Source organism: Onychostoma macrolepis, chromosome 21, assembly GCF_012432095.1.
Source record: "Onychostoma macrolepis isolate SWU-2019 chromosome 21, ASM1243209v1, whole genome shotgun sequence".
NCBI lineage: Eukaryota > Metazoa > Chordata > Actinopteri > Cypriniformes > Cyprinidae > Onychostoma > Onychostoma macrolepis.
Genome location: NC_081175.1, coordinates 21863244 through 21885910, shown reverse-complemented (window position 1 = coordinate 21885910; position 22667 = coordinate 21863244). Strand labels below are relative to the sequence as shown.

General features: G+C 39.3%; 1 protein-coding gene across 1 annotated transcript; it reads left to right on the top strand.

Moving 5' to 3' along the window:
• Positions 1–1676: 1676 nt before the first annotated feature.
• On the top strand, positions 1677–22336 carry dcaf12 (DDB1 and CUL4 associated factor 12). The gene is made up of 9 exons (XM_058758670.1): positions 1677–2147; positions 15050–15340; positions 16395–16673; positions 16868–16928; positions 17858–18051; positions 18149–18214; positions 18313–18475; positions 18562–18740; positions 20667–22336. Exons 1-9 carry the CDS (start codon positions 2091–2093, stop codon positions 20823–20825), a joined length of 1449 nt encoding a protein of 482 aa, XP_058614653.1. The 5' UTR covers positions 1677–2090; the 3' UTR covers positions 20826–22336.
• Positions 22337–22667: the final 331 nt, after the last annotated feature.

Genomic DNA, 22667 nt, shown 5'->3' with positions numbered 1-22667 from the left:
TGGCTTTAAGAAAAGAGCTAGAGCAGTGAAAATCCCATTTCCACCATCAGGGCAATAATTAAGAATTTCCAATCAACAGAAAATGTTATAAAACTGCCTGGAAGAGGACGTGTGTCTATATCGTCCTAATGCACGGTGAGAAGGAGAGTTTGAGTGGCTAAAGACTCTCCAAGGACCACAGCTGGAGAATTGCAGAAAATAGTTGAGTCTCGGGGTCAGAAAACCTTAATAAAAAATTGTCAAACAGCACCTACATCACCACATGTTGTTTGGGAGGGTTTCAAGAAAAATTCTCCTAACTCATCCAAAAACAAACTCCGGCATATTCAGTTATCAGAGACGACTGGAACTTCAAATGGGACTCACTTCTATGGTCAGATGAAACTAAAAAATTTGCTTTTTAGCAGCAAACACTCAAGATGGGTTTTGTGAACACAGGGATAAAAAGTACCCCATGTGTACAATTAAATATACTGCTGTATTTTTGATGTTGTGGGCCTATATTTCTGCTGGAGGTCCTGGACATCTTGTTTAGACACATGGCATCATGGATTCTATCAACAGATAAAAAATCAATAAGTGACTGACTCTGTTAGAAATCTTATAATGGGCCATGTTTGGATCTTCCAACCGTACAATAATCCAAACACAAACCTCAAAAACAACACAAAAATGGGTCACTGAGCACAAAACCAAGCTTCTGCTGGCCATTCCAGTCCTCTGACCTGAACCCTGTAGAAAATGAGTGGTGAACTGAAGAGAAGACGCACCAACATGGAGCTGGGAATCTAAAGGGTCTGGAGTGATTCTGGATGAAGGAATGGTCTCTGATCTGTTGTCAGGTGTTCTCTAACCTCATCAGGCATTATAGGAGAAAATTTAGAGCTGTTAAACTGGCAAATGGAAGTTTAAAAGTATTGAATAAAAGGGTGCCGTTAATTGTAGCCAATGTGTATTAGAGAAAAACATTTATTTCATAATGATATTTCCCCCCATTTTAAATTCTTATTATCCAATGAAAGGTTAGATTTTTGTGATTTTTTAAAATAAAAGATCAAAAGGATTAACAATGAAGATTAATTTCCAGAGCTTTCTTTGATCATATTTACCAAGGGTGCAGATATTTTTGGCTATGACAGTGTGTGTGTGTGTGTGTGTGTATATATATATATATATATATATATATTTAAAATTTAATAATTATTAAATTGTCTCTTCAAAACTAATTTTAAGAATTTATGCATAAATTATTTTGCCTTTTAATTTCTTTCTCTGTGTGTGTGTGTAGCAAGCAAGTCATACAGGTCAAAAATAGAAATATTGCAATACAGCCTAAATAGCTATCTAATAAACAAATTTCTACTAAGATTAAATAACATAACTACCGTTAATGTATACATTGCCATTGTTTGTTTGTTTTTTAAATTAAACACGTTGAATTTAAGTTTATGACCACCTAATATTTATTTAAATGATAACAATTATTAAAAAGTCAGCCAATTATAATTACAATCAGGAGAAATTGTGCATTATACATGCCATAACGTATTTCATGGACTTTTAAAAGACACCAAATTTTAAGAATGAATACAGCAGCACAAATCATTAAAGGATCGCGAGCCATAGAACGTGAGAAGGTCGTGCGCGCGCACGCAAGCGACGCGCACGCGTACGTTTGACCTTGTTTTTGTTGATGTTTGACTGGATTGCGGCTGCGCGCGGCGCCGTACGTTGTCGGATGACGCGTTTTGTCAGGAGAACGACGGACAGAGAGAGAAAGAAGATAGGTGAAAAGTGAGCTCGGTGCAGGGGAGGGGCAGCAGTACCCTCGTAGCTCCTCCACACAGACGAAAACCAAACAAGCCTGCCCTAAAAACGACCCAAATCACAAGGATCGGTGATCGGACACCGCAACGGAATCGGACGGTTATTCGATTCAGAACCGTCCGACTCGACTCGGTTGGATTCGATTAGTCGCGCCGCTCCACCAGCCCAGAGGCCGCCGAAACAACCCCATCGCCATTATATGATCCACTTCCCAGCGTCGCTGCTGCCCTCCATGTGGGTGAGGGACCTGTGCGTGTCGGGCTATGGCGAGAAAAACAGTTAGCAGGAAAAGGAAAGCAGAGGAGCCCAAGGAACAACAGGTAAACAACAAATCTCTCTATACCTAACAAAAACAGCTTGCAGCCATATGCTAGCCTCTCGTGTTATATGAAACAACATATATGAATCATAGGAAACAGAAACACAAACTCGAAATGTGACAGTTTACAAACAGGAAAAGATTGCAGTCTAATGTTAGCACCAGTCTGCTGGCTAAAGGCTAATGGTCGGATTGTTAGTTGTTGACATTGATCTGGCGTTGGTGAGCTGGTTTGTTTAGTAATGTGTAATCATTTATCAGTTGTCTTGAACATTAAGTTTATGTGTTTTGTTTGAGTACGTCTTAATCCTGCACTAGATTACAGGATAATGATTCTCCAGCAAGAGCTAGACAGTATAAGCTGGTTAGTCGTCCAGTACGACTGAGATCTGCTACACTTCTACGTTATTTCTCATTGTTAAGATGAGAAATATTAATAGCACAATGATTCTTGATATGAGACAAAACATGTTATACGTTAGTTCTAAACAACTTTCATATATGGTCACTATAGTGTTCTTAACATATGTATCAACTTATTTCGTTTTCTCTGTGATATTACATTGTCATCCTAAAAACCACCTTCCCTCAGATTTATAGATTTTATATAAATTAAACGTATTTCAAACAAAATAATACAGACGTATAAATATGTAGCCTTAAAAAAAACATCACTATCTCCTAACACAAGGAAGAGGCTGATTTTAGCTACTTCTCACAGCGGTGTCTGTACTTTTTGTCAAAACTGTCAGATATTTATGAAAACATTTATAAAATCAGGCAATATCACAGACCGCCTTCATCCTGGAGGTCTTCTTTCTATATTTCACCTGCTATGAGTTCAACAAGGTCATACAGGTGCAGGCAAATTTCTGTTATTGTGATGTTATTATTTATCATTTGTAATCATTTATCATTTTAACACAAAAAATAATACAGTATTGACAAAATAACTATATTTTGCTTATTACACTTGTATACTCATTTATCCTAGTGGTAAACACCAAATGAGTATACAAGTTTCATAAGCAAAATATAGTTATTTTGTCAATACTGTATTATTTTTTATTTCAGTATGGTGACAATTCAGTAAATGGAGTTTGAAATCACCACATAGTCCTAAATGATTGATTTATTGATGTAAATTGTATTTATGTCAATATTTATAATGAATATCTGAGACATTACTGTCGGTACTGACTCCATATTGAGTGATTGGCCAGTAAAAATGCACATATTATGGGAAAATAGAAGAAGCAAGATATTTCTTTGTCCTAGTACTCAAGAATCAGTGAGAAATATCTTATTATGGGCTTGTAGGTGAAGTAGATGTGTTAAATAGGATACACAGGACAAGAGAGAGTTCTTATATGGGGGAAGGTGGTCTTCAGTGCAACACACTGCTTGGAAGATCACTTGCTTTCCTTATTTGGCTTCGTTGAAGGTTTATTTTGGATATCACGGGTCAGCACTGGACTTATCCCTGTGTGACAACTACATCTAAAGAGCAAATCAATGAAAACAATGCACTGATATCATAGGCCTCAACAATTGATGTTTGTAATAATAATGAGGCCTGACAATGGGAATAGTTGTGTATGTCTAGACTTCAAATATTCATCTCACTGTTTATTTAAATTTCCCAGTTAATACTTGGATATAAATCATTAATTATTAATTAATACATCAATTACTGTTATATTCTAATAACAATTTTATTATAGCCCTAAAAATGGATATTTAGCTTGTTTGTTATTCTCAAACGCTGTGTTTGCAAACTTGTGCATTTATAAAGCCTAAAGCTATGTTTTATATATATATATATATATATATATATATATATATATATATATATATATATATATATATATATATATATATATATATATATATATATATAAGCCTATATAATTTAAAGAAAAGATTTCATGCTTGATACTTTCTCATGTCACAGTTTAATATGCAGAGACCATCATTTGCAGGTTTATTCCTCGAAATGCATGTTTGAGCATCCCAACCAGCACAACACGGCATCAACCAATGGTGTGAGTTTGGAGGCGGGACTATAGAGACTATATCTCACATGAGATTTTTTTTGTAGTTTATTTATTTTTTTACCGTTTGAATGTTATTCCCACAACCCTTGAGCATTATTTTCTCTGTGTGAGAAGGTGGTCGTGTATTGACTAAGATCCTGACCTACTTGGCCGTTAGGATCTGGGTCAGTCAGATATGGCTGATGTCTACTGGCCTGGAGGGGGATTGGAAGTGCTTTACTGGAGTAGAGATACATCAGTGTTTATGACTAGGAGTGTGTTACTCTCGCTCTGGACAGATGATGTAATTTCAGCAAGAGTTGTTTATATGGGTGTTGATTATTTTGATTATAAGCATGATGATGTCAGTGCTGTTTAGTGAGAATAAGCATTAAAATGAATGAGTCTCAGTCTCTCACACAGATTGTTGGGTCCACAGGAGCTGATATACTTCAAGCCGTTGGTTTTACTCGACCGTGCCATGGCTATATTTGATTTGTCGATGCTCGCTGGGAGCACAGAATCGCTTTGTCTGCCAGCTGGTGTTAGCATCAGATGGATGCCCTCACTTTTGTTGTTTGGCAGTTGTGCCATAATTTATTGTGTTTGATTGTATAGAAGGTTGTTAGCAAGGTGAGGTGATGAATTTGCAATGCCACCAGGTGTTTTTCTTCAAATGCAAGCTGTTTTTAAAAGTGCCTACACAGTACTGGATTGCAAGGAAGCCACCTAAAACCAGATGTCCTGTGAGATTGTGTTCATAATTTAGTGTTTCTGTTTGAAAATGTTATATAATCAGTTTGGGAAAGAGATGTGCAATTCACTAACAAAGAACATTTTTGTGAAGTAAAATTAGGGTTTAAGTGGACAAACTCTTTCTCAAGTTTTATGGAAAGGATTCATTTAATGTTTGCTTGAAGTTATTCTTTTAAATGCATATTAATAATTTTTTAGAAAACTTCCAAAGTAATATCTGTTTTCATGCTGTGCAGTATTGTAACCCTCCTACACAATTCCTCTTTTACTTTAAGGAGTTATCATGTGCATGGGAAATGAATTGGAGAGAGGTTACTAGAATTTAAAATCAGGATGTATTCACAGCAACTAAAACTTCGGGCATGCGACTCTGGCTAGAGTGTAAAGAGGCCTGGTTTACTTGTATAGCTATACTGTGTTCGTTTGTTTTTTTCACTGTGAGCATAAAACTCCCATGCACATAAACTTAGCCACTATAACCCTTATTTTCAAAATTGAAACTAAAATCACAACACTCACCTTTCAACCCCACACACTTAAATATCAGACCACAAAGGTTGAATGTGAACACAAAAATATATGTATATTTATTTCCAGAACCAGGTGAGTTAACCTTTTAAAATGTCCTCATGTTCCAAAGTAAATAATGAACAATACCCCAGGGTTTTTTTTTCTCTACGTTTATGTCTCAGTCTTGTGGTACCACAACGTTGGCGCGCTTGTTGGAGCTCAGTTGAAACCTTTCCAAATTATATTGTCTATACTCACAATTCCTCGATAACAGAAAGATTATAGTGACCGTCTATCCAAACCGTTCCGTCCAATGGTGAGATACGCAATATGGAAACCCGTCCTGAAGCTCCGTCTGTCCATGTGCAAACGTGACACCTCCGGCCTGCAGCACGAATCCTGAGCACATCTATTGCAGCAACATGGGTGGCAGCATCTGACGCACACTAGCCAAAAGTTCACAAAATCGAATGAGCTTAACTATATCTTGTCCAAAAATGTCAATTTCATTTTAGTTCACAATGTCCATACTCACTCAGAAACTCGTGGCAAAGTGGATTTCTGGCTATCTAGTAGCAGTTCACACATGGCTATGTATTAGCAGTTCGCACATGGCTAGTTTCACTTCAGTAGAATCTCCGTGACCCATTTAACCAGCCCCAAAACAAAGCTCAATCTCCCGTTTTAACAGGGTTACACACTGTCAAAAAAAAACAAGAAAAATCCCCCCCTGGCTCTTAACTTTGCTGACCAGTAATATATAAATCATACAGAACTTAGAACTAACTTTTGCTCGTAACTATCTCTCTGCTTCTTTTTCCTTGTCACTCTCGTTTTCAGTCTCGCTCTATTTTTTTTTAGTCCCGCCCCCTAAACAACCCGATAGGTTGCCCAACTGCTCTCTAGATGGAACTGATTGGATAACAAACAAAACTGACACCCAGCCACCCAATACAAAATAAAATGACAAAGGGTTCAAAGGTTACTCACAACCGAGGATATTTCAACACCTCCACTTTATAACTGCATTAACACGTATTAATACAAAAATGTATTACACACCAGGGACAATTAAACTGGCCCATATTTCAGGATATATTGTATTTCTGCTAAAAGAACACAAAATAATATATAAATTTAACAGGGTGCTACATTCTCCCCCCACAAAAAAAATGGTCATGCCCTCATGACATGTCTAACACCGTAAAGCACATTCAAGAAAATAAACATTTTCTTAACGGATCGTGTTAGGAAGATTATTAACATTCCCCTTAACCTATCCACTTAAAAATAACTTTTATATCTCTTAATAGGAGATAGGACTAAAGAATCTTTCTTGCCATCAATCTCAACTACGGTAGCACTATGTGTACCAACGGCTACTGACGTTGGGGTCCCTAGAGAGTCATAAGTTAGTCTGGTTGGAGCTTTCTTTAGTCTCTGAGGTCGAGTTGTCTTGTCAGGGCTTCCTGTTATACCGTTTAGTCTCTCAGCTATTTCGTCTGACGTCTGTATGTCAGTGTCTCTTTGTTGTTTCACAATTTCTGCAGTCACATTTTGTACCAAATGGTCATTATCCTCCAGGTTCTTCAGCTGTCTCATCCATTTCTGCGTTACTTGTCAAAACAGCCAGATCCAAATCCAGATTAAAAGGCTCACAGTGATCAATGTTTTGACGTTCTGGTCCTAGCAACTCTCGTGGTACATAATAGTCATGCCATACACCCATCTCATCTTCGGAATCAGATGCTACCTCCATCTTATCATCCTGTTCAGGCGCTGGTAAGCAAGGAGTATCATAGTTCTCTTTTCTTTTTGCTTTGAGCCGCCTGCTGGCTCTCCTTCGTTTCGGGGGCTCCTTGTTCATCTCAGGCCGCAGCTGCACTTCCCGTCCGATCGGCAGAATGTGATTGCGGTGCAGTATCTTTTCAGAGCCATGTCCACTCTCTGGCTTCAGTTTGAACACGGGCAAACCAGGCAGTTGACTCTCCACAATGTAAGGAGTGTCTTTCCACCGATCAGCAAGCTTGTGCTTCCTTTGTAAACCCAGGTTTCGGATCAAGACCCTGTCCCCGGAATCTAATGGACAGAAACGAACTCTCTGATCATAGCATTGCTTGTTCCCTTCATTTTTCTTCTCTGCCATCCTCCCAGCCAACTGATGGGCAGCTTGAAGCTCACGTTTCATGTCTTTGACATACCTCAAGTAGGATTTTGTGGAGGTGCCATCATTTGAGACCTCGAATGTCACGTCTACTGGCAGCCTGGCTTCTTGTCCAAACATTAGAAAATATGGAGAATAGCCTGTTGACTCATTCCCTGTGCAATTGTACGCATGTACAAGATGGCTGAGGTGTTTACTCCATTTACTTTTGTCTTGTGTTTCCAAAGTCCCAAGCATGTCGAGAAGAGTTCTGTTAAAACGCTCAGGCTGTGGGTCACCCTGAGGGTGATAGGGAGTGGTCCTGGATTTCTTTATGCCAAGCATGCTCAACAGTTCATGGATAAGGCGACTCTCGAAATCCCTGCCCTGATCTGAGTGCACCCTTCTTGGCAAACCATAGTGGACAAAGTACTGTTCCCATAGCACCTTAGCGACAGTCGATGCCTTTTGATCTTTAGTTGCAAAAGCTTGAGCATATCTCGTGTAATGATCTGTAACTACGAGCACATTGCAGATATTTCTGGAGTCAGGCTCAATCGTCAGAAAATCCATACAGACGAGATCCATCGGTCCATCACTGTTAAGATGTGACAACTCAGCAACTCTCTTAGGCAACGTCTTCCTCTGAATACACCTCGGACAGCTCTTACAGTACCGTTCAACCTGAACTTTCATGCGAGGCCAGTAAAACCTCTCTCGTATCAGGCCGTATGTCTTGTCAAACCCCAAATGGCCCGATTGGTCATGCAACGACTGAAGCACAGTTGTTCTGAACTCCTGTGGGAGCAACAGCTGTTGCAGAGCTGGTTTGTTTGGTGGATGGCTCATTCTATACAACCCAGAGTCTTTGACCATTAGCTTATCCCACTCTTTTAACAACAATGACACATCAGGATGTTTCTCTTTGTTGGCGTGGTTGGCACTTTTCTGAATGATAGCACGCCACACTTCTCCAATGCATGGGTCTTTCTGCTGAGCACTTGAGATTTCTGCTGCACTCAATTTGGGCAACTGCTGAGTGTTCAGAAAGGACAAGTTGCAATAGGCTCTGGGCACCGCACCTTTGGATGCACCCATGAGATCTACAGCTCTGCACCGGCGACAGTGAGGTACTCTGACTTTGGACATGTGACAGACAGCTTGGACTGTGGTGGCAAGCAGGGTTTTCTTCTCCTCATAGGAAGCATTGTGGTTTGCATGAGGATGCCATGACAATGCATCCGCATCCACGTTCTGTTTTCCAGGCCGATACTTCAGACTAAAATCATATGTTGACAGTTCCGCCAACCATCGATGCCCTGTTGCTTCCAGTTTAGCTGAAGTTAAGACATACGTTAATGGATTGTTATCCGTGTGGACCTCAAACTTGACTCCATAGAGGTAATCATGCAATTTGTTGACAACAGCCCATTTCAAAGCCAGAAACTCGAGCTTATGCGTGGGATAATTCTTTTCTGCTGGAGATAGGCTTCTGCTGACAAAAGCAACTGGGCGCAACCCTTCTCCCTGATCCTGATAGAGGACACCTCCCAATCCTTCTCTGCTCGCATCAACATGCAGCACATATGACAGTTTTGGGTTGGCAATTGCCAGCACAGGCGCCTCTGTAAGACTTCTCTTTAAAGCCTCAAATGCTTTCTCACAGTCTTTATCCCACCTAGCCCCAAAAGTCTCAGAAGGATGGTACCAATCTTTTGTTGCTATGCCTGCTTGTGCTTTCCTCTGCTCTTTGATGTCCTTATTTTTCTTTGCCCCTTTCCCTGTTTTTCCAGCCACCATGCAGCCCTGAAGCAACTGGTTGAGTGGATAACAGACTCGGGAGAAATCCTTTACAAACCGTCTGTAATATCCACAGAAGCCAAGGAAGGAACGAAGAGCAGTGATGTTTTCTGGGCGTGGCCATGACCTCACAGCCTCAATCTTTGCAGGGTCTGTAGCAATGCCATTTCTAGACACAAGGTGGCCAAGGTATGTAACAGAGGGGCAGCAGAACTGACATTTATCCAACGATATCTTTAATCCTTCCTCCTTCAATCTGTCAAGGACTTTAAGAAGGCGCTGTTCGTGTTCCTCTAATGTTCTTCCAAAAACGATCACGTCATCCAGATACACCAGCACTTCCAGTAGGTTCATATCACCAACAGTCCTTTCCATAATTCGTTGAAATGTGGCAGGGGCCCCACAAATCCCCTGCGGCATCCGCTCAAACTGATAAAACCCTGCTGGGCAAGTGAAGGCTGTCTTCTCTTTATCAACAGCAGCTAAAGGGATCTGATAATAGCCGCTTCTGAGGTCAAGCACACTGAACCACTGGCTACCACCCAGGCAGGACAAAGCATGTTCCACACGGGGGACTGTATACTGGTCCGTAATCGTTCTCCTGTTTAACGTCCTATAGTCCACACACATTCGTATGGTGCCGTTTTTCTTGCGAACCACAACTATTGGAGAAGCATAGGGGCTCCTGGAGTCTGAAATGATTCCAGCCTCTTTGAGATCATTCAGATGCTTCCTCACATCCTCCAAATCGCCCGGTGGTAAACGTCTAGAACGTTCCCTGAAAGGTCTATCTTCTGTCACCCGAATGCTGTGTTGTGTGCTCTTTGCACAACCCACATCAAACTCACTGCAGGAGAAAACCTCTTTTCTCTCCATCATCTTTTGACACAGTCGCTCCTTCCACTCAGGTGACAGAGAAGAATCACCAAAGTTGAAAGAGGACGGGGACAATTGAGGTGTTGACAGCTTAGGACCCTCCTTTTCAAGAACTGTATTTATTACATCTACTGGGAATAGATGAGCAATAGGAACTCCACGTTTTAATGTCACATTATGACTGGACACATTTCTCATGGTGACTGTGATGCGACGACAGTGGACAGCAGTGGACTTTTCAACAACCGGCATGACCAGAAGCTCTTCAGGAAAACAATCCTCCTCCGGACGGTCTATAAGAACAGCTTGGGTAGAGAGACCTCCAGGAAACTTTGGAATACCAACAACAGTTGCAACGCCGCCAGGTGACAGAGTGAAAGGCTTGTCTCGTGTGAACCAGACTGTTCCTTTTCTTGTCTCAGCTGTGTCGTCAGGAGTTTCCTGAAACTTTTCATAAGCTTCTTTTATTACTGGATGAACAGCCAGGGTGTTAAGAAAATGGTCTCCTCCATGTGTTTTGCATGAATGGAACAGTCTTCGAACTATAGAGGTGTTTGTGCCGACCACAACGGAAACATCCCCTTTCATGACCGGATCTGGACACACAAGCACAAGTGTTTCTACGGTCTCAGCTACTCCCACTACATCTCCAGTAAACTCAAGCTTCAAGCACATATAACCATTATATGGATACTCCTTTGCACTGAGGCCCCAAATCTCCAGGCACTCAATAGGGGTCAAAGGCAGGTGCTTCAGATACTTGTCACAAAAGGAGTGATACAGTAGGGTAACTTGAGACCCGCTATCAAGTAACGCTTTGGCGTAAATGCCCTCAATTTGTACTGAGACAATAGAGCTAGGTCCAACTAAACCCTCTGGCAAGTTAGCCTTCTTTTCTGGTAGCGTGTGACACCTTGTGGAACGTATCTTCTCCGGAGCGTCAGGCCGTTCCTCTACTGAGCCCCTGGAAAGTTTCCCGTCGGCTGTCTTACTTTCAAGAGACGCTTGTTCACTTTTCGGAGATTTTCTGGGTTTTGACACTCCCGCTGGAAATGACCATCTTCACCACATCTATAGCAAAAGACATAAGCACGATACTGAGGTTTGGGAGCCCTCTCCTTCACACGTGCAAATGAGTTTCCAGTAACTTTCTGGCTGGGGTTTTGGTCTACTTGCTGTGCCACACTTGTTGATGCAGTCACAGAGGCAGAAAGAAGACGTGCAACATCAGTCTTGAGACCCTGAAATTCTTTCCTTGGACTCTCTATTGCAGGATCTTTCTCTGCTACGTCAGGGACTAGCGCAGGCTCTGGCAGTACATGTACAACTGAGGCTGTAGCACACTCTGCACGTCTACCAATAGCTAAAGACGCACCCTTCTTTACACTCGGTCTTTCAAGGATCATCTCCTCTTCTCTAACATCCCGAAGCAAATCAGTAAAACTGGGAGGAGGCTTGAGTTTGTAAGTGAGTCTTATGCGAAGGGCTACGAGGTCATGAGCCAGGGAGCCTCTAGCAACTTGATCAATGCGCGCTCGGTTCATGTCAATCACTTCAATTCCACCTTTACGATGGACTGCATGCAATAGCTTGTCTAGTCTGAGTAAGTAGGCTGATCATTTCTCACCTTCTTGCTGGAATGTATTACGAAACCTTACCATGAGATCAGCTGCACTGTCTGTGGTTCCAAAAGCTGTTTCAAGGGCTTTAAGATAGTCATTGGCAGTGACCTGGGGATTAGTGACTCTCAAACCTCGGACAATATCTGCTGCTGCCCCTTTAAGACTCTCAGCTACTCTCTGTCTCTTGACAACATCAGAACACTGCCATTCGTCCAACATGTGGGTGGTCCGTTCCGCCCAGGCGTCATACTCCTCTTCTCCATGTGGAGTGGGTTTCATACCTGATAACATGCGTAGTTTACGATAGCCTTGTCCATCTACAGGCGTGGCTTGACATTTTTCAACTAGTGAGGAGATGGCATTTACCAGCTTTGTGTTCAGGTCTGGAGCAGTGGGTGGAGCGGTAACAGAGGTAAGTAAGCCTGTGACATCAGCTAGTGTCTTCCCTTCATTTGCTAAGAACGACAGAAACTTGGACTGGAAGTCTCCTTTACCAGTTACATGAACACTCTGGGTCTCAGCAACATTCACTATCCAAGGTCCAAACTCATCTCCAGCTAGTAACTGTTCAGGTATGTCAGTCTTAGTCATATCATTAATAGTTTCGACTAAAACTAACTGGCTTTTACTGAAGTGTTCTACACACCGTCCTCTTATTTTACAGGGTCCGAAAACTTCTGCCTCATCCAGTATCTTATACATAGTCTCATCAGTAACACCAAGAGGAACCCTACTAAGCACAAGTGCTCTTCTTGGATCAATACCTTTGTCTTCACACCATTTGGAAATCTGTTCTGACTCCATGTTATATTAGCTTGACATACACAGAATAACAATAATTTAAAAAAAGGAATCTCTGAAACACTCTAGTGGATATAGGGCTTTTAAGCTACCTCATTTCACACTGACTTTTCTGTTTTCCGTTTTTTTTTTTTATGACATGCTCACAAAAAAACAAAACGACAGTAAACAAATCCCGGACGAGCCCCCACGTGTAACCCTCCTACACAATTCCTCTTTTACTTTAAGGAGTTATCATGTGCATGTGAAATGAATTGGAGAGAGGTTACTAGAATTTAAAATCAGGATGTATTCACAGCAACTAAAACTTCAGGCATGCGACTCTGGCTAGAGTGTAAAGAGGCCTGGTTAACTTATATAGCTATACTGTGTTCGTTTGTTTTTTTTCAATGTGAGCATAAAACTCCCATGCACATAAACTTAGCCACTATAACCCTTATTTTCAAAATTGAAACTAAAATCACAACACTCACCTTTCAACCCCACACACTTAAATATCAGACCACAAAGGTTGAATGTGAACACAAAAATATATGTATATTTATTTCGAGTTAACGAAAGTTAACCTTTTAAAATGTCCTCATGTTCCAAAGTAAATAACAATGAACAATACCCCGGGGGTTTTTTTTCTCTACGTTTATGTCTCAGTCTTGTGGTACCACAACGTTGGCGCGCTTGTTGGAGCTCAGTTGAAACCTTTCCAAATTATATTGTCTATACTCACAATTCCTCGATAACAGAAAGATTATAGTGACCGTCTATCCAAACCGTTCCGTCCAATGGTGAGAGACGCAATATGGAAACCCGTCCTGAAGCTCCGTCTGTCCATGTGCAAACGTGACACCTCCGGCCTGCAGCACGAATCCTGAGCACATCTATTGCAGCAACATGGGTGGCAGCATCTGACGCACACTAGCCAAAAGTTCACAAAATCGAATGAGCTTAACTATATCTTGTCCAAAAATGTCAATTTCATTTTAGTTCACAATGTCCATACTCTCTCAGAAACTCGTGGCAAAGTGGATTTCTGGCTATCTAGTAGCAGTTCACACATGGCTATGTATTAGCAGTTCGCACATGGCTAGTTTCACTTCAGTAGAATCTCCGTGACCCATTTAACCAGCCCCAAAACAAAGCTCAATCTCCCGTTTTAACAGGGTTACACACTGACAAAAAAAACCAAGAAAAATCCCCCCCTGGCTCTTAACTTTGCTGACCAGTAATATATAAATCATACAGAACTTAGAACTAACTTTTGCACGTAACTATCTCTCTGCTTCTTTTTCCTCGTCACTCTCGTTTTCAGTCTCGCGCTATTTTTTTTTTTTAGTCCCGCCCCCTAAACAACCCGATAGGTTGCCCAACTGCTCTCTAGATGGAACTGATTGGATAACAAACAAAACTGACACCCAGCCACCCAATACAAAATAAAATGACAAAGGGTTCAAAGGTTACTCACAACCGAGGATATTTCAACACCTCCACTTTATAACTGCATTAACACGTATTAATACAAAAATGTATTACACACCAGGGACAATTAAACTGGCCCATATTTCAGGATATATTGTATTTCAGTATATTGTTGTGATGCTTTAATTTATTTGTAGCATTTAAAGTTGCTAATTTGATTTTTATTTATTTTTTATTTTTTAATTATTTAAACAAAGTATAAACATTTTTACTCAAAGTGCATTCAAAAAGTTTCTCCTGAAAAAATATTGGAATTTTTATCAAATATCAGTTTTGTATGTAATTGTTATTTTTATTTATTTATTATTTTATTTGTTTGTAAAACTAATATTCGAGGGGTGAGAACCAGAAGGGCGTAAGTGACATTTTTGGTGAAATGGAGATATATACATCAAATGAAAGCTCTTAATGAGCTCTTTCTACTGGCAAAAGTACTGCCATCCATGAGTGTAAAAATTTGTATTATGAACAATTGAAATCAGAACACAAAGGCAGATCCAACTGTGGTAGAATTTTTGTTTTGGCTCTCTTTTAAAGTTGGTGAAATGTCACTTACGCCCTTCTGGTTCTCACCCCTCAAATTGTTAAATTGTTGGATACAATCACTGAAGTATTGTTATTAAGTTTATTTTAAGACAGTTTTATATTATTGTAGAGTTTTCCATGAATATAGCCTTTGATGCTGATATGGCCCAAATGATAGATAGATAGATAGATAATTATCAGGTACAGACAGTAAATGCTATTACACTTTGTTGAAAGTATTTGCATTTCTTTAAAATGGTATGCAATTAAATCTTGTATGATAAAGAACATTTATGAAAGTACCTTGTTTTCGTTTAGATTTTTTATATGGTCGTCTCACTCCTTTTTGTCTCTCTGTCAGTTTGACTGGTGTCAGTCTGCGATTAAGCGTGCCCGCGTGTCCAGCTCAGCGCGTCATGCCCAGCCCTGGTGGCAGAGCCGGTGGTCGGTGGTGTGCTCTGTGAGAGGAAGGGAGTTCCGCCCTCAGCAGCAGCATGAGTGGAGCTTCCAGCGGAGTCTGCGCGGATTCGCTGCCGGACGCATCCCAGGAATCCTCAGAGAGAGAGAGTTCTCCCTCGGCCGCCTTAACAAGGTGTTCGCTTCCCAGTGGCTCAACCACAGGCAGGTGGTGTGTGGGACCAAATGCAACACGGTGAGATGGTTTCTGATTAGTACTTAAGCATGAAATTTTATTAATGCAGTATTTATGATCTTTAAGATATCACTGGTCTTTGTGTCATTTCATTTTTTTTAAATATTTAAGTGTACTGGCGAAATAAATGAGAATATTATTTTGAAATTATATTTTTACTCAGTTTTCTGCTTTCACCCCAGACATGAACAGGATGCAAGTTACATTTATTCTCTGTATTTACTTAACTTTTTTTTAATTTATAAATAAACCACATTTAATTCTCCTGAGACACTTTCATGATATTCTGCATATGAGTAGGGTATTTATTTACGTATTTAAAGATTGGGTTAAGGTGCAAAACAAAATTTCTAAGAGAAACAGTAAAGGGGAGTAGACCTACCAGCAGAGTTATAGTTAACTAAAACCATTTAAAAAAAATTAAAAGACATTTGTCGAAATAAAAAAATACAAAATTAAACCTATTATATTTGGCCATGAAAAAATTGTTACTTGAAATAAAATGTTAACTGAAATAAAATGAAATATTAAAAAACTTAATTCAATTATGATGTCAGTGCTGTTTAGTGGGGAAAAAGCTTCGAAATAAATGAGTCATGTTTAGCTGAACTTGATGTACTAAAATAAACTGAAGCTGAAAATAAAATGTAATATTATATTAATAAAAATATTAGCATCTCAATGATACTGAAACAACACACTAGTACACAAAAGGTTTAACGCATGTCACCCTACAGGAATATTGCATGTTAGAAAAACTATTGACAGCTACTGTATATAATAATGTCAACTCATACATTAATGCTGTTAATAGAGTCTAACTTGTATTAAATATTCCTTTAAATGTATAGTTCACCCAAAGACCTAAATTATGCTTTTCCATATAACGAAAAAGAAAGGCGACTGTCAACAACAACAGAAGTTGTCTGAATGTGCGCTATATGCTTCTAACACTTCTGAAGCCGTGTGAAATAGATCTATATTAATTATTATATTAGTTGCAATTCTCTTTTAGATGACTTTACTAATCTTGTTTTTCTTTATGATTTCTTAGCTATTTGTGGTGGACGTCCTCTCAGGACAGATAACCAGGATACCCATGCTGAAAGACAGAGAGGGGAGGGCAGAGGTTTCCCAGGGTTTGAGTGGAGTGGGAGGCAATTTCCACTTCCACAATCCAGGATCAGTCGGCGGTCTAGATGTCCAGCAGGGATGTGGCATCCACGCCATTGAGCTGAACCCCTCTCGTACATTGTTGGCCACTGGAGGAGACAACCCCAACAGCCTGGCAGTGTACAGACTTCCCACACTTGACCCTGTCTGCGTCGGGGATGTGAGTCTGGCCTTTGCTTTCTTTCTAGTTGTGCAAGAACTGTAAATGTCAAGCGGTTTAGTGGCTTCAGCCTTTGGCTTCAAAGGGCTCAAGTGCTCTTAGTGGCTAGCTTTGACTAACACAATGAAAACAATTCTGGTATGCACTGATAAAAGTATTTCTCTAGACTCAAATTGGTTCTGTATTTCTGACAGGATGGACACAATGACTGGATATTCTCCATTGCATGGATCAGTGATACCATGGCAGTCTCAGGTAAGAAGCTTGCAGATCCAGTTTTGAGCAACACTTTACACTGTGTGCTAACACATTAAGTGCTAGTGTACCTCAAGAAACCTGTCAAGAATTGCCAGTGTCATATTTCACCCCAAGAGCAAAGAGAGAAAAGAAATAGAAAGTAAGTTTTGTATAAAGAAAATGGGGCCCTGTTTAGGAACATTAAAGATATTTGAGATTATTTTCATTACAGTTTAGCACATCCCTGCCCCCATTTCTCAATAAAGTAATGTGAAAGTGACTCATACTATATATATATATATATATATATATATTTTTTTATGCATGTACATACATTTATAGAAAATTCTAATTTTATTCTGATTTATATAAAAAACAAAAAAAACATGTACACGTGATTTTCATTAGTGTAACAGTAATGAGAATTACATTTTAAATTATAATAATAATTTTCTATTCGTTGTCAAGAATGTCAGTGCAAAAAAATACATTTTCTAATGCAAAAAATATATATATATACACACACATACTGTGTGTATATATGAACAAAAAAAAATCTTATGCTTTAAACTTGTGCCATCACATCGTTCTCTGAAATACTTGTTTCCATATTTCCCAGCATTCTGTAGGCAAATATTTTTGTATAATGGCTACTATAATGATTGACAGTTGTCCCAGGCAACCAGTGTCCTTGTTTCTCATATCAATTCCGATCACAACATTTCATGACCATTCATTTATTTTTAAAAATATTTTTAATTAGCAGGATAATGTTCAGTCAGTCATTATTACAAAATAATCTTTTTCCCTTGACTACATGTTTGGGGTTTATTTTGCGATTAATTATACATTATCTCTTATGTGTTGTACACAATCAGATGTTGTTCATGGTGTACAGATTCTACTGTTCAATTAAAGAAGAATGAATCTTTTATTCACTGGAGCAGGATCTCGTGACGGTTCCATGGGTCTGTGGGAGATATCAGAGGAGGTGCTGACTCAGGCCGAGAAGCGTCAGAATGTGGAAGGTGTTCCTTGTTACTCCCACATCTCTCACCGCGCTCTCAAGGACATCCCGAAAGAGTACACCCACCCCTACAACTGCAAAGTGCGCGCACTGGCCTTCAACAACAGCCATAAGGTTAGCCGCTGTCCTTGACTCATGTGACTGAAAATTGATTGCTTTGTGCGTTATTCAAGCTCACCGTTTCTCTGCTTTTATCTCATTCATCCATTAGGAGTTGGGTGCTGTTTCTTTAGATGGATATTTCCATCTGTGGAAGGCAGAAGACAACCTGTGCAAGGTACAGTTACTACTATCAGCATTTTTTTCTCTTATATTTTGTCAAGCTCAATATTTGTAGATTTTTACAATTGTCTAATGGGTGTTTTTCCCATGTAGGAGCTTTCTACCAAACTCCCTTACTGTAAGGAGAATGTGTGTCTGGCATACGGTCTGGACTGGTCTGTTTATGCAGTCGGTTCCCAGGCACACGTTTCCTTCCTTGATCCCCGGCAGTCATCGCAGAACATCAGATCCGTGAGCTCCAGGGAGCGTGGCAGTGGTATGTTTTGTTTTTTTTTTCCACTTTAAAGTTATAATTTGCAAAGCAAACTGGTGCTCAGTTTTGTGTGTTTAATTCTGTCTTAGGTATTCGCTCTGTGAGCTTCTATGAACACATAGTGACGGTAGGCACTGGCCAAGGTTCCCTGCTCTTCTACGATATCAGGGCCCAGCGTTTTCTGGATGGTCCATCCAGCTCACCCGGCGGGTACCGGAATCGCACAGCAGAGGGCATCCTGAAACTCAACACAGGGAGAGGATGGCTGGTAAGTTAGTCCATTTTGACCCTTTTTTGACCCAGGTTCTCTGTCATGTAGGGGTGTACGATAGATTTTGTTTGCGATTATATTGTAATTGTTGTTTTAATGATTTGTGATTTGACATTATCAAGTATATCGCAAAAACCAAACAAAACACATCTACAGAGTGCACGCATACATTACGTGATGCATTTAGAGTGTGTTCTTTCACTGAATGATTCAGTCTTTTAAAATACATTTAGAATGATCACAAAATTCAAGATAGGGGGTCAGAAAATGTATATATTTATATAATTTCATATGGTTAAACAATATCACACGAAGAGTGCTGTTTTTTTTTCTCCAAAAATCAGCATGATTACAAATGTGATATTGATTTTATGCATCAATTCAATAAACAAGAAGTTAACATTAACAGACTTGCGTTTTTGCTCTGTTTTGCCAACAAAAATAATTCCAAGCACAGCCACAGGACTGTTTTGCATCTCTGAGCAACATGAAGGTATTTCACTCCTGAATGAATCACCCATTTAAATGATTCGGTTCAATCGCAATGACTCGCTTGTTAACAAGTGACTTGCTGCCACCTACTGGCAGTTTTAATTTCACATTTAAAGTATCTTCTCCTTTTTTTTAAATAATTTTAAATATCAGTATTTAATGTTTTATGTCTAAAATATCAAAACATTATTTGTGCATTTGTAACTGCAGGTTCAAGCATTCCATGTACCTCCGAGCTGCATTAAACAGTGTGTAAATGTATCTAAATTCCACTTCAGATGCGGCATCTGTGTTTCCTCTGCATTACGAAGATTAGTTTTGTTGATACTGATTTAATTTGCCTGGTAACAGCCCGAATGTCTTATTATTCTAATTGACTGATTGTACATCTGAAATGTCTTTTATAACTTTTGTTAATGGTATACCTTGTATAATTTATTCAGAGATCGCCATGAAAATAGCCTTGATGCTGGCATGGCGTTAAAAAGTGAATAAATAAATAACTAATTGACTGATTAAATGTAAGAATTTGACTCAAAAGATGATGCACACTATTAGAAAAAGTGGCTTTATAAAGGTCAAAACAATCAATGTAAACTTATTGGAAAAGATGAATTCCTATGACTGCTGTGAACTGACCACCACACAGAATATGAAGAATACCAAAAAACTTTAGGAGTCAGTCCACAGTAGTACTTAAGATATCAGCACAATAACACACTCCTTGTCGAAAAATTCCAAGAAAATATCGAGATATCTTTTTTCAATATCGCACACCCCTACTTGCATGCTGAAATTTGACATATTGATGAGACCTTGAGCAATATATGTAATTGTTCTTATAAGCATTATAGCACTTTATAAATATATACAAATTATTTATTTTTTTAATTATATTTTATTTACACAGCCATTCAGAAGTCTCTTATGCCTAGCAGCTACCTAATTTTTGCCATGAAATCTTTGGACAGGCTTTTGCATTAATTAGTCTATATATAAGCTCTTTTACAAAGTGCTTACTCTAACAGTCGGTTGCCTGCAGCATCACTCTCTGCTTACCATATGGAAGTTCATTAAGCAGAAATGCTGTCTGCTGCATTAATCAGGGGTCCACACTGAAGTATAACTACTATTTGATTGGCTTATTTGACCCACTTAGGTTGCTGCCCTTTTGTTACAACTTTGAAGAATTTAACTATGTAAGGGATAGTGTACAGTCAGCCTATTCATTATCGCAAAATGAACAAATCCTCTGCACATTGGGGTTTTGATTTTCTTGTCTAGGGCTATTTTATGATAGTGAACAACCGGCTGTACATTATCCTGCTTATTAGACATTATATACATATTATACACTACTGTTCAAAAAATTGGAGTCAGTGAAATAAATGCAAAATCCGGTCAGGTTCTCTATCTTCATGTCTCCCACAGAATCACGACGAAACATGGAGAAGCTACTTTTCGGACGTCCGCTCCTTCCCGAACGCAGTATACACACACTGCTACGACGACTCCGGCACAAAACTCTTCGTGGCCGGGGGCCCCCTGTGTTCTGGCCTACACGGAAACTACGCTGGCCTCTGGAGCTAGCCTCCATCATCCCTCCATTTTGCTCTCACGTACCATGTGCTTACAGGCCATCTTCCATTTTTCTCCTCACTCTTTTTCACTTCCGGTTTAGCTTCTATCCAAGATCATCCTCGATTTCTCAAAGGACTCAGGAGCATAGATGTGATTCTCAACCGTTTTTGTGCTTGGTCTTATGTCTTTCAATTTTCATTTGCCTGTTGTACTCCTGAATTTACATGTGTGTGTGTGTGTGTGTGTGTGTGTGTGTGTGTGTGGAGAAAAAAAGGCAAAGAAAAAGAAAAGGCGTGACCAACACTGATGCCTGATCTTCAGGAGGAGTCCAGAAAGGGTGAAGGAGGTTTTTTCCTCTGTGCATCGGCTACCTGAACCTTTGAGAACTGTAGGATAGTGTAAAATATATGAAAATATTTAACAGTCTCTCTGGGCATTGTTTTTTTTTTTTTTTTTTTTTGCTGGTTTTGCTTTTTATTTTTTTTTTATTTATTTTTTTTTGGCGTTTTGAGTTTGTTTTGCTGTGTGTTTTTCAAAGACCTGCCGATCATCATCTTTTCTTGGCTCGCAGTGGACTGATATGACATTGTAGATCCTGAAAAGGCTGAGAATCGGTATTCAAAGATGAATCTTGGTGAAATGAATGGACAGCCTAACCTGTAACCTAACTGTGGACTCTGAGGTCAAGACTGTAGTTATATGAAGAGCATGGAGTGAACATGGACACGAGTCAGATAGCGGTCAATGAAGACTCACCCGCTGTTTTTCTTTTTCCCTTTATTTTTTCCAGAATAATGGCAGGGAGAGACAATTGTAAGAAATCACAGATACCGTTTGTGTTCTGTTTGAGGTATCTTGAAGAATGCCTCTTTTTATTGCTGATTCTGTACTAACACACGCATACGCTCGCATCAAGATTGCAATTTTCCCTCTGTGACATTTAGACGTCTTATTTATTTTGTATTGTTGCCGTCACTAGCACTCATGACATTCAGGTACAATCATATTTGTTAGGATTTTTGCTTCTCATCATCTTCTCTGCTTAAAGGCAGGGCAGTCTTGTGTGACATTGTTGCCTTTTCAGAGTCTTTCTGTGAAAGACTGTTGCAGATTTAATTTGTTTAGGCTTTTTCTTTTCTTTTGTCTTTTTACATGATAATCTTCATGGAATTGTCACAAAATTGCTAACAATGAACACCGTAACAGGCATATATTAAGCAGAAATTACCCGTCACTTTTAAAATGTATTTTATATATAAATGTACATGTATACATATTTGGAAACTAATAGAGGGAGACTACAATTTATGTAAATGTCAGAGGATATATGTGCGTGTGTGTGAGTGAACTAATCTGTCATTATTTTGGTGGTGCCCTTTTTTATACTCACTTCCTGAATGTTTTTACAGATTACAAGTGTAAAGATATTGTACAATATCAAAACAAAACAAAAGAACAGCAACATGAGACATTCTTCAAAAAGAAAATGAATAAAAGTTTATTGATGTATTTTTCTTCCATTCTGGCTTTGCATCACGACTTTTTTTATACTCTATACTTCTGCTGATATTTAAAGCTTTTCATTTTAATTTATAATCCATGTTGAACATTATATGATGAATTGTGACAGTTCACTGGGCGACAGAAAATGTTTTTGGTCATTACCCGAGTGACACCGCACTGTACTGATTTATTTAACCGCTGGAGGCGCACATCGTGTTACCATTATAAACATTGGCGTATCATCTGTATTATATTGTATTATTTCAATACAGTATAATACAATCCTCATTTAACGTAACGTATAGAAGACGGCCAACTTTTCAATTAAAGTCCAGAAGCATGAAAAAA